This window comes from Echiichthys vipera (assembly GCF_963691815.1).
Source record: "Echiichthys vipera genome assembly, chromosome: 9".
Taxonomy (NCBI): Eukaryota; Metazoa; Chordata; class Actinopteri; order Perciformes; family Trachinidae; genus Echiichthys; species Echiichthys vipera.
In genome coordinates this window covers 18,277,881-18,290,739 of record NC_139834.1, presented here as the reverse complement: position 1 = coordinate 18,290,739, position 12,859 = coordinate 18,277,881, and the positions used below count along the sequence as shown (strand labels likewise).

The 12,859-nt window shown below is 40.7% G+C and overlaps 2 protein-coding genes across 2 annotated transcripts; both read right to left on the bottom strand.

Moving 5' to 3' along the window:
- Positions 1 to 772: 772 nt before the first annotated feature.
- On the bottom strand, positions 773 to 2,176 carry mipa (major intrinsic protein of lens fiber a; the record flags this gene model as incomplete). The annotated part of the gene is made up of 4 exons (XM_083920819.1): positions 773 to 958; positions 1,059 to 1,139; positions 1,261 to 1,425; positions 1,817 to 2,176. 4 exons carry the CDS (start codon positions 2,174 to 2,176, stop codon positions 773 to 775), a joined length of 792 nt encoding a protein of 263 aa, XP_083776945.1.
- Positions 2,177 to 6,020: 3,844 nt separating this feature from the next.
- On the bottom strand, positions 6,021 to 10,769 carry ptges3a (prostaglandin E synthase 3a (cytosolic)). Its single transcript, XM_083919408.1, has 8 exons — positions 10,647 to 10,769; positions 9,315 to 9,428; positions 8,117 to 8,186; positions 7,929 to 8,027; positions 7,698 to 7,787; positions 7,553 to 7,609; positions 7,403 to 7,430; positions 6,021 to 6,940 (listed from the first exon to the last, which is right to left on the bottom strand). The coding sequence occupies exons 1-8, from the start codon at positions 10,664 to 10,666 to the stop codon at positions 6,921 to 6,923; spliced, it is 498 nt and encodes a 165-aa protein (XP_083775534.1). The 5' UTR covers positions 10,667 to 10,769; the 3' UTR covers positions 6,021 to 6,920.
- Positions 10,770 to 12,859: the final 2,090 nt, after the last annotated feature.

Sequence of the window (12,859 nt, the reverse complement as noted above, 5' to 3'; positions counted from 1 at the left end):
ATCATGATACAGACAAAGTATTGTGGCAATGAAAACTGAAAATAAAAACCATCTATTAAAACAAGCACACACACGCATACACATGCACAGAGACATGCATGCATGCTCACTCTGTCTCACACATGCACACACATAAAACTGAAAAAAAGGAAAAAAAAGTGAGCCAAATAAATACTGGTAAAGTACAATACGTACATGCAATTTACCCAAAGTTCATTAAACACAACGAAACAAAGGGCGAGATCACACCGGATCAAAATGAAAAAGCATGCAGAAGTCCACTGCTCTACTATAGCTTCACTCCTAGCAGACTACAAAATAGGGTGAAAAACAGAAAGAGAGAGAAAGAAAAATAGCGAGAGAGGCCCCTGTCCTGAGCAGTTATAGCCACCTGGTCAGCCAGGAGTGACTGACTCCCCACACCACAGGGCACAGGGTGCTTCCTTCAGTGGCAAGTCTTCTTCTAACCCTCCATCTTTGTCCTGCAGTCCAAGGGGGAGGAGGAGGAAGAAGAGGAGGAGGAAGGGTGGGTAGAGGTGAAATCAGGTGAGATGGTTGGGGCTGTTTGTTCCCCTTTACTGTAATTCGGTAGGTCCAGTTCTGGATGCAGACAAAGGATAACCAAAGGTGTATGGGATTGGTGTTAGCATGTGTGCAGGCGGGAGGAGGTATGTGTGCAGAAATGCAGAGCGGGCTGAGGATGGACCGGGAACTGAGGGGTGAGGGGATGGAGGGGGTGGGGGTCTCAGAAAGCCAATCTTCTTCTCCAGGCTTATAGGGCCTGTGTCTTGAGCTCGATGGGCTCTCCCCTGGTCTCCTGCTGGCCCTCAGCCTCTGGGGGTCGGGTGCCCTTCAGTGTGGCAAGCCTCTCGGAGAGGCCGCGCACACGGGGGAACAGCATGAAGTCGTACAGCAGAGCACCCATGGCACCACCAATCATGGGTCCCACCCAGTACACCTGCCATCAACAGAGAAGTCAAAGAGCAGTTAATGAGTTTCAAGATGTCACATGAATATGAAGGAGTTTGTAACAAGATTTACAGATGTAATCATCTTACCCAGTGGTTCACAAAATTCCTGACCAGGACAGCGGGGGCGAAAGACCTTGCTGGGTTCATTCCGGCTCCAGTGTAGTACATCTAAGTGAAAGAAGGAGAATGTAGTTCAAGGTTGAGACTGTAAATGTGTGACGGGATACAACAGTCAGATTCTTGTATGAACCCAGTGAGCCGTTTCAATTTTCTTCTAGTTGGTTCTTACCCCGAGAAGATGTCCCATGAGAACAGAGAAGCCGATGGCCAGGGCTGCAGAGCCCAGGCGTCCATTGCGCCTCTCATCAGTCACGGCAAAGATGCAGACGACGAGCTGTAGGGTCAGGAAGACCTCCATGGTGGTGGCCATGCCCAGGCTGATGCCTGGCTGCAGCTGGAAGATGGGGGGATGAAATCAGTGATGTGAGTGCATGGATTAAAAACACAATTGACATGGTTTCAAAAAGTTGTTAGACATAGATGCATCATAGTGTATATATTGCAGGTGCATTTTTTTACACATACATACACATTGAATTATCTTATGTCAAACTGTCAGGATTTTAGATTTATATTGATTTTTAAGACATATTTGACGATAATGTTCTGTGTACATACAACACTTAATTTCTACATCGTGTAATTTGTAGTCGATTATCTCCATATTCCATAGTCAGTGTATGTGAAAATATGAAGTAACATTTTTAATACAGCAGTCAGAGCCAGTCTGCTCATTTGTAGTAGTAATAGATGAAGTATCTGAGTGTCTGTCAGTGTACTCTTACCGTATTGAGTGCTAGGTTTCCCCTCATGTTGTTGGGAGTGACCCCGTAGAGCACAGCAGCACCAGCCAGTGCTCCGAGACACTGGGCCACGATGTAGAAGAAAGCACGGAACAGGGACATCTGGGAGCCAATCAGGTAGGCGAAGGTAACAGCTGGGTTGATGTGTCCTCCACTGATGTGGCCGATGGATTGGATGAAGGTGGCAGCCGCCAGCCCAAAGCAAAAGGCAACCTGGAGAACATTATGGGGCCCAGTGGTCCAGCGGAGGGCCGCCCCAAGCCCAAAGAATACAAAAAACATGGTGCCATAGAACTCTGCGAACACAGCCCGCCAAAAAGACATGGACCTGAACTCCCACATGGTGGCAAAGGGTCAAAAAGCAACCTCTAAGCAATGGAGGGATGAAAAGTCAACAGAAAAACTAACTTATCAACTAAAAAGAGTTTCTCCACAATAATGATTGTGTTTGAAACCAAAAAACACAGAGCAAATGACAGAAAATTGCCCTCAAATAGAAACTGCCTTTCTAAAGCTAGATGCAACAACACGTAAACAGCTCAACGTGTAACTCTCATGCGACTGTGAACAATCTGCTGCTCTGATTTCTGATTTCTGTCATAGAGAGCTCCTGAGTGGAGCAATACACCAGTCTCTGTGCATCAATGTGCCAACCCCGCTGGTTGTTAGTAGAAGAACATGGATAGACAAACGTTAAGCATGTCCTGCAGACATTCAGCCTCTTTACCAGAGCAGGGGGAGCTCAGAGGCCTTTTTATAACAACCCGGGGGCCACTGCAGCCCCGCTGCGCCCAGGGGAGGGGCCAGTGCACAATCCTACAAATCAAAAACAAAATCATTTAACCCTTCTCCGACCTTGACCTGCCTTGCTCTGCTCATTATCAAAATGACTCTGAATCTGAACTAAGGGGTTTGCAAGTTCAAAAAGCCCGGCAATAATTAAATTGGTCGTTGATAATTACTTTGTCTCATTTATGTAGGAAAGCTGTCAACATACAGCGGTTTAAGGTGAAAGTATGACTTGAGGCTGTTGTTGTTGTGTGGGAAGGACAAGCAGAGAAATAAACCAAATGAAAATAGCGTTGCAGCAATGTATATTTCTGCTGGGGGCTTTCCCGTCTTGTTTATCTGGAGGAGGTAGAGATCTTACCACCAACAGACCAACATTATGACGTGGTAGAATATCTTATCAATAGCACCACTGGCTTATAAGCCTTCTTGAGAAACTGCACTGACCTTCAAACATAAAAAAGCAGTGGGCATGTGGTGGGCAGAACCCGTGAGCTGGTAGAAGTGACTCCACTTCTAGTAGTGGGAGTTTTTGTTTGATTTCCAATCATTTTGATATTATTACAAGCACACAATTAATGGCATTACAGTGTCCACCTTTCATTCACTTTTCCATGAGTTTCTTTTCATTGTCTCCTCTGTAATGTACAGTTCACATTCACTCTATTCAGAGATATGATCACCAAAGCACAAGCAATTTCTCCACTCCGCTATGGATTGATACAAATTAGGTTTGTGGCAGCAGAACTGATTAGGCACAGTTTTTACTTTGTGTGTGTGTGTGTGTGTGTGTGTGCCGGAGGCTCAGGTCGGATAAAGCGAGGAAAATCCACGGTTGGAGAGAAAGAGGCAGGCCTGGCATTGAGCTTCTTCACTGGAGCATCATGCTGACCAGGGCAGCCAGAGGGACGGCCACAGCCCTCTGAAAGGATTACGCTGAGCTCACTGCTTTTCTCCTTTCATGCACAGAGACGAAATGCTGGCAGTAACAGTTTCTGCTGGTTTCTATGATCTGTTTGTCCTGCCATCACACTGTTGAATCTCTGAGTTTCCAGCGGGCCAGAGTGGATATATGTATGTCCCTGTGCACTCATACTCCATAATTGTGTTGCAATGGCATGCAAAGAAAATACAAACATAATAACCAGAAATTTTTTATGCATATAGGTCACTTTGGAAGTTGTGATTCAATGTGGTTTCATATCAATCTCACAGCAGCCGAATGTTTGGTAGTTTCCACCTCAAAACATGAAAAATAGCTATATCTACCACCATCATATGATATACAGAGGTGGTTGTTTCTGGAGAAAAACCTTTTTAAAAATATCAATAAATAGTGTTGATGCTGTTGTCCTGATTCTGACAGTTTATTAGTTTGCCAGTTGGTGCACCTCTATTGTGATGAGCATTATGTCCTTCCCATGACTCCCTCAGTCAGTGGTAAGCCACCTATTGTGCATCTAAGCCCGCAGTTTAGTTTTACAGGGGAGGGTGTTGAAAAAGGTGCTTGCATTGTATTTTCCTGTTCCCTGGGTCCCAGACTGCTGACACATACATAATAACATGCAGCCCCTAAACATCTCACACTGGAGAAGAAACTCTGGCCTCCACTCTCCACACAGTGGTAAAAACATGTATCGCAGGACACATGAGATGAAGGGCTAAAACGAGACAGGGGAACATCTATATAGTTAGACTTCAGAGTTGCTGAGCACAGGATATTTATGTTAAATGATCCATTTATATAACAGACTTTCATGACAAGAAACTACATATCAAGTGTCTTTGTCATCTTATTGAAAGTAATAGTTCTTACGCCCATGAATAATCTCTGACCTTTACAGACTGATAATTACTTCAATACCACATCCAATGAATGCCACAGAATTATTAGTTGGCATCTTTGCTAATTACTTGCGAGGAAAGTATGTTTTGAAAATTCACACACTGCAAGAACACAAAACACATACAATGGAAATCTACAGCATAAAGGAATTTCAGGCTTTCATTTCCTTTTTGAATTCAGTATAAAAGTAGGGGAGATGGGAATCCCCTTAAATACCCCATGTAACGTTACAGAGAAGTGAGAGAAGTGGTGCTCTGACCATTAGCACGACACAGTGGTTACAAGGTGACATTTCACTTTCCATGGAAGTTAAAGTTCACAGTGTTTTATGTGTGTCCTGTCATGTGACAGAATTAAAAATCCATTCAACAATGAGACATTAGCGGATGAAATATACAAATCATGTACTATTTTGCAGTTACTGATTTTTTAGTGGGAAACTCGCTCTTTGGTTTAATGTTGCAGCTCAGCAAGAGAACACGTCCAGAAGACAGAGGGATTTTTTTCTAAAAATACTATAACTTTGAAAGAAAACCACCTTTGTTTAACTCTGTCTGTTAAAGCCTTGTATTGTCTTGAGATGAACTTCAGAATACATTTGTGCAGAGCAAGGATTGATGATTTTGTCCCCCAATCACTTAAAATGGAGTTTTGTTAGACAGGAATCTCTTTGTTGCGATAACCACAACAACAATTTCTGTAAGTCATCTTTCCACTCAGGTAAAATGTGGCAGCTGGGAAAGTTTCATGGCACACCCTCTCAAAATGTCCACTCATTCGTCTCGGTTCAAAATAGGAACCCAGAGGGATTTACCTGACTCCGGACGTGACGAATCACTCTAAATGTACGTATCAGCACATAAGTATTTGTTTTTAAAACATTAATGTGAACAGGTCTTTGATACTGAGACCACATTCCCACACTAACAATGAATACCAATTTGTTCTTTAGTGGATTCAATCCCTAAACTTTATGAACTCTTAAAAGTTGTACTCCGTAAGAAGTGAAATAAGTTGTTTCTAGCTGCCTTTTTGGCGATAAGATGTAACTGCAGGCAAGCCTATTCTTGTTGAATTTCTTTTTGCTCTTTTGTAAACTTTGACACACATTCACCTCTACTTCCAGTCCAGCCCCTATATGTTACCCCCCCCCCCCACACACACACACACCCACACCCACACTCCTATACATTTTTGCACTTGCAAGCCTAACTCAGAAGTTAATCAAGATTTCAGATTACAAGTAAATGCAGCAACCAACAGTGACAAGTTTCTCCGGCAGACAAACAGCTGCCAGCTGCGTCACTAACTAACGTGAATGTCGCCACAGACACAAATATTGTAAAACTCGCCAAAGAGGCAAGTAGAAGGGCTTTCATTAGTCACATCACCATTGTTTTTACTCACTCTCTGAGAGTAATTTAAAAGAATAAGATTGACCAGATGAAAATCTTACAGATTACAACTTAAAAAAAGTGATGCTTCAATACTAAAGGTCTTGTATTCAATGGTCTGAAATAGTTTATTAGAAACGTATACTCAAACTCCCACAACATAAGACAAAAGTGTTCAACAGGTGTTGAATCAAACACACATGCCTCCAAAGCATAGTTCTAGTGTATTTGATTAACAAACATTTCAACCTGTTTTGTTTAAACCATTTGGGAAACTCTTAGTAGACCACACACGATATCTGCCATCACCTTAGTATGCATATGGAAGAAAAGTTTGTAACTGCTACAATGTTTTGTACACTGGCATAGAGAAACAAACTCACATTTGCAAAGATTATATGCAAATATTGTACCACTCCACTACCAAAATCTCAACATAAGCTGTCAATTGCACAAGCATATTTGTTTATTTAAAATGCTGAAATATGTTTTTTAAAAAATGAAATAATCGTTAAATATTTGCAGATGTTGGCATACATTGGAAAACCCCTTTCAAGCGAACTCCTGCTTTTTAAATTAACACAAAATAAGTGCATTTTACAATACAAACATTAAAAGGGGGGACATCTGTCATTAAAAAACATCTACTTTTTTGGAAAATAGGCTTTTGAGTTTTTTCTCCCCCCAATAGAAATCACAATGTTCAAACCTGACATCGCAAAAAAAAACAAAAAAAGAAAAAGAAGAAGGGGAGAAGGTGAACAACATCAGCACATCCCATTATAATCATTTTAGTCAATGAACAATAACATTTTCATTTGAACAGAATTGTCCATGCAGAACAGAACAGCAAAGCACAGCACTGTATGTCGCTATGGATCTCTGTGCATGTCTGTATCCGACAGTCACTCCCTGGCACTCCCTTCAGGGGTTTCGCTTTGGAAACTATGTGGAGAGATGAGGCGTCTTCTCCAACATGGCTGCCAACTCACGTCTGGTCTCTCTCTTCAGACTTTTGACTCACTTTTTCTACTGCTGAGCTGGCACCCATGTTCATCTACTCAAGGTCAGGCATTTCTGGGAGAGAGACAAAAATGTGATGCGTGTGAGCACATTTGAATCTAATAGTTCACCTTTTACAAGTAATAACATTAAAAAACAAAAAAAGAAAGAAGAGAACAATAGTAAAGAATTTACAGGTAATTCATAAGAAATTAAAGTGATGACACAACAAAGTAACAAACATACCCATTTGTGATTTTTGGCAAAAGTTCACCTAACACCTCTTACTTCTCTTACTGATAGCCATTTTGATAAAATTAATTCTCCATTAAGAACAGAAACAAGCAAGCTCACTCAAACATACCAACATCATCACCATAATACATGGGATGTCATCTTCCCCCTAATCATTTATATAGCTTACTTAACAGATCCTTAAGAGTCATATTTGTAGCATTAGGTCTGTTTTCTCACAACAAGAAATAGAGTGACTACTGATTACAAATGACCAGACAGCTTTTTCAGACTTGTACTTACTTTCATCTTCACTCTCTGCAGAATCATGCTGGCGCAAAACAAAGCAAAAACAAAACAATTCTTCAGAAACTGCTTTACATTTCCTCTCTGTAATATCGGGTATGAAGCATATAAAAAAAGTACCGTATGCACTTAAAAAGAAAAACATACCTCTTCTTCTGCACCGTCTAAATCAGGTATATCATCCCCTCCCATTGTATTCATCATCTGCATAAATGCACAGGAGACCAAAATCAATGTCAGCATTACAGTATATCTGGCCATACATTCACTGTGTATTCAAAAGGCTGCTTACCTCTGAGAATTTGTCAAAACTTGACAAGTCCTCCTCTGAGTCATCCTCCCAGTCTTTCCAATTATTGAAGTCCACACTCAGCCAGTTGCACTATGATAAGATAGATTAAAGTTTAAGAAAGCCAACATTTAACTCATAATCAGTTGCTTTTTATGTTGATATTTACTTAGCTAGGTAGTATATTTACACCGTTCCTAGACCTAGAATGAGACTGCCGAGAATAAGAGTTACCCTTGTCTTCTCTTTGGTAAGTCGTGGCCATGATTTCCCAGCCACTGCTTTTCGTAAACAACACAACACAGACCTGTCAGTGCGTCTGTGTTTGGAGTCCTGTGTGGAACAGAGAATGTTTGATGAAGGCTTTGAAGGAATAAAACACGTTGTAGAACTGCGACTATGTCTACAGGTGACAAACATACTTTGGGGTCAATGTCCCCGAAAAGGTCCACCGTATTCTGTTGTTTGACATTATCTGTTCCAGTGACGCAGCTGTAAAGTGAAAAGAGGTCATGATATCTTCTTTACAGCTGCCACAAATGTGTGTGTCAATTTCTTCATATATTATACCATAGCTCAGTGCCACAATTCTATATAGCACACAGCGCTTCTTTAAAAGGCAGCGACACACCAATCTAACGGTCGGCCATAGTTGGGCCATTGGTGAGCGTCCCTCGCCCTAGTTTTTGCTTTGTGTTACTCAAGGTTGAATATGTAGAATCTTCATGAAAACCTATTTAGCTAATACACCCACGAGGCGCTTTGAGGGGTACAGAATGAAAGTATTGCTTTTCCGAAGAAATATATTAAGTCTTAATTAATATTTTACTTTTTTTTTTACCCGTTTAACAATGACTTTCTGTCACGTTCTGTTTACATTGTACCAGCCAATAGCGGCCGGCATTGCGGGTTGCCAGGGCTGTCTGTTGTTAGGTGCAGCTACTGTAGGCTGGCACTGGTGAAATGGAGTTTGCCAATCCTGCAGCTGCTTATTTGTCCCAGAAGTTGAGTGATGGGAGATGGGCAATAACCAGAGTCAATATAGGCCAAGAATTCACTCAATGGACCAAGATAAAGGAGGTTAATGACATTGAAACGCACGCCGAAATAGCTACGTTTCTCCTTGATCGGTAAGATAACTTTCATGTTTACTTAGCTGTAACGGTAACTGTCAGTCAAACTCCTCTGCAATACTTGTTTTATGGTGTGATTTTTCAGAGGGGACGGGTTCAAACAGGCTCGAACAGACTCAGTTCTCCTGTAGGCTACCGGACCGGGTCTGACAAACCTGGCAACCCGAGTGGTGGAATTATTTTCTGTTGTTGCGACTACAATCTTGGGGGTGTTCTGCTCATTCTACATATTCAACCATTAAGTTAAGTTATTTCCTCTCACACAGGTGCAGAACGTAGTGCTAGTTAGCCGTCAGCTGTAGCCTTTGTGGTGTGTTCAAGTGCCCTTTTTTGGGTAAGACACAGGCAAAGTGAGGTGACGCAACACCTGGCCTTAAAACTAGTTTTTTGAAGCCAGCTTGGTGTGTCGCTACCTTAAGATGATTCTGAGTAGGATAAGAATTTCTCAGAAACATGACCATTTAAAAGTAATAATAATGCAACTCACTGGAAATCAAATCTGGACTTGTCAAACTTTACTTTCACATCCTTACTGTCCTCCACGCAGAACTCCACAAAAACAGAGTCCCGTCTGTCGTACCACTTTGCTGTTGCAGGCTGCCTAATGACAAGAGTAGAAAGAGGTAAGTGTCATTAATACAATCCAACATCAGCAATGCTTCATTCTAATATAACATGGCAAATGATCAAGAACTAAGATTGTCACATTTATTAGTATTATTTCATGGACATGTCATTTTGCACCACCAGGGTTGGGTTATTGTGCTCTGGTGGACCCACGGGCAGGCCTGTAGGGTGCAGCAGTACATCTGAGGTCACATTGAAATCATGTTGATGTCGCTCATTTGTTGTAGATTAGTATGAGAGCCTCTGAAGTTTCACAACTTTTCTCCAACAGTCTCTTTGGAATAACAGTCAGATTACTGTTAACAACAAAAGCGTATATAAAGAAGCCTGGATTGAGAGAGACATAATATTTGTGACAGCCTTGTTTGATGATAATGGACTCTTTACAACTTTGAAGACTTCCTGAGGGGTAAAAACTTCCCAGCCAAAAAAAGGGTTTACTCTTTTTTTTTTTTTAACATGTATTTTTGTATATTTTATTCCTTAATACCGTCCCTTATCTGTTAGTTTCTGTTTCTACGAACATCCTGATTGTTTGTAGACTGATGTTCTGTACTTTCCAATTGTGAAATAATTAAGAAAAAAAAGAGAGAGCCTCTGAAGTATCCTTCACCTCTTTGCCTGAAATAAACAACCCCCTCTAGGAACAACTGAAGAAGACACCCTTTAATAATAATAAAAAAGGGTGCACTTGCTACCACTACATTAAAGATAGTACACATGTATAGAGCAATAACAGTCGTGTAACTTTAGGCTACAATAACACGTAGTAAGCATGGTTATATGTGGATGTGAACCATATGGAGAACCATATTTGACTGGATGATGGGAACTTGTGTTATCTGTATGCGTTACCTCACATTAGCTAAAGTGAGGTCTTCAGAGCTAATCGTGACATGACTCTTTTTGTCATGCTAACGATAGCTGATGTCAGGCGCGTTCAGAAAACTAGATAAAACTACTGTTTGTCATCTTCCAGGACACAGTGTTAGCAAATGACACTATGCTGGGGGAAAGTTAGCTGTCGGTGGATTTAATGACGCGACCGCCCTGTAAGCACGACTAATGCTAACTCGCGTGTTTAGCTCAGTTAGCTAATGTTAGCTGGTCGACCCTCAGTTACCACACTACCAAGAGTTGTAGCTTAACGAGCTACGACCGTTAACGGCTACACAGGAAACTCGTGACTTACATCTCCACTGTTTTAGCCATTAAACTCCCCCGTCGGACCACTAGATAACAGTGCTAAGTGGCTGTGGTGCTCGGCAAAAATGATTAGTGAAACTAAACAGTTAACTCGCTCACGGCAAATGCATTGGGAGTCTCTCCAAACATCGCGTGCTTTCGTTTTCTTCTCGTGACGTAGCGTTTCACCCGCCTTCTCTGTATGGAGGACTAAACATGACATGATCTCCATAATAAATGATGATAATAAATAAATGTAACGGATCTGTGTGACTAAGCGGAGAGCTTTGGCTAAATTCTATCAAACTTTCTGTTTAACCTACGAATATAAATGATTGTGTAATGTTTGGAGTTAATTTAATGGTGTTAAACCAAAGTCTAACTTCTGATATTTGTAACCATATATGTTATTTATCCTTGGGTTTTCAAAAGGACGCTTACACCAGGGAATTAGCCGTGTGCTTCTCTCGGCCCTAGTTGGACACCCGAATCTCCTCTGCTGGGAGCTGCTGGTCGTCCAAAGTAACATCAATGCTGTCAACACATCCGGGACCATACTTCAGTTCTTCACAATAAAATGATACGCTTTAACAGCTACAAAATATACCGTAAAGTCTTCTTCATTTCCATTTTTAATGTAAACCACCACCTGAGCCGCTTAGGCTGAGCGTTGCTCAATGTTCTTAGTGCTTTCACTCATCAAGGTCACTTTCATATGCTAAATGGTAAATGGACTTGTACTTATATAGTGCCTTTCTAGTCCTCTGACTACTCAAGGCGCTTTCACAGTGTTTGTCACATTCACCCATTTACACAGATGGCAGTGGACATCTACATACCATCCAATCTAATGTAACCATTCACACCACATTTACACACCCATGCGCAGCACAGGGAGCAATTTGAGGTTCAGTGTCTTGCCCAAGGACACTTCGACATGTGGACCGGGGGAGGTGGATATATATATATATATATATATATATATATATATATATACTAATTTGACATGTAAATGCCCATGTAAATATATGAAAGTTCACTTGTAGATTCTTAGAAGTGTGTAAATTAATTCCACTTGCACTTCTGTAGCGTTCACCCAGTAAAAGCAACACGAAAAGACCGGAAATTGCAGCAGACCAGATCCTTCCGGAGAGGGCTAATACCAGCTAACGGCGTCCAACTGGTGATAAATTCCCTATAGGTGAACAAAAATGTAGAAATAAATGTAAAGCATTTATTTATTAATCTATTCTTTTATTAATTTGCTTATACATTTATTCATGCATTAATTTATTTATTTATTTCTGCATTTATAATTATTATTATCATCATTTATTATTGAGATCATTTCATGTTTAGTCCTAAATATATATCAGGCGGATGAAACGCTACGTCACAAGAAGAAAAAGAAAGCACATGATGTTTGGAGAGACATCAATGCATCTGTCGTGAACGAGTGAACTGTTTAGTTTCACTAATCATTCTTACCGAGCAACACAGACACTTAACACTGTTATCTAGTGGTCCGACGAGGGAGTAAAATAAATTCAAAATGAATGAAGTAAATACTGTAAATGCTGAAATAAACGAATGAATAAATAAATGCATGACTAAATAAATGTATAAATAAAATAATAGATTAATAAATACACGCAATACATATTTCTACATTTGTGTTCACTTACATTTATTTATTTCTGTGTCCGTATGTTGTTGAGAAAGGAGGGCCCATTTGTTCATGCATTTATTTATTGCTGAATTTATTTATACATTTATCTATGTATTTATTTATTCATTTATTTATTGAGACTTAAGGCATGTTTACTCCTCCATAGTTACGGGCGTGTGCCACGTGCTTCACAGACCGAAACAGTTGGAGACAATTCTAGAAATAGCGTCTGACGTCAGTGTTGGCTCCAGCAGGCGGCAGTTGCAGGAGCTCCACCAGCAGTGTCGCCCCATAATAGACAGTGGCAGAAGGTGACTATAGTTATATGAATACTGTCATGATAATAACTGAATTACTGAAGTGCTGAATTAGATCGACAAGTTGATAATAGCAGGCTTCATTGACTTCTTTCACCTTTTTGTGTGTAAGCAAGTAGCCTATTCCGATCCCTTAAATAGCCTCAAAGTAGAAATACCCCACTGCAAAACACTCACATTTAAAATGTTTAAAAAAGGAAACGTACAAAGTATTACTAGCTAAATGCACTTATC

Coding starts and splice junctions, on each gene's coding strand:
- ptges3a (XM_083919408.1), bottom strand. CDS start 10,666: ATGGCTAAAACAGTGGAGAT. Junction 7,788..7,928: donor TTACCAAAGAGAAGACAAGG/GTAACTCTTATT, acceptor ATCTTATCATAG/TGCAACTGGCTGAGTGTGGA. Junction 7,610..7,697: donor GTTTTGACAAATTCTCAGAG/GTAAGCAGCCTT, acceptor GCATTTATGCAG/ATGATGAATACAATGGGAGG.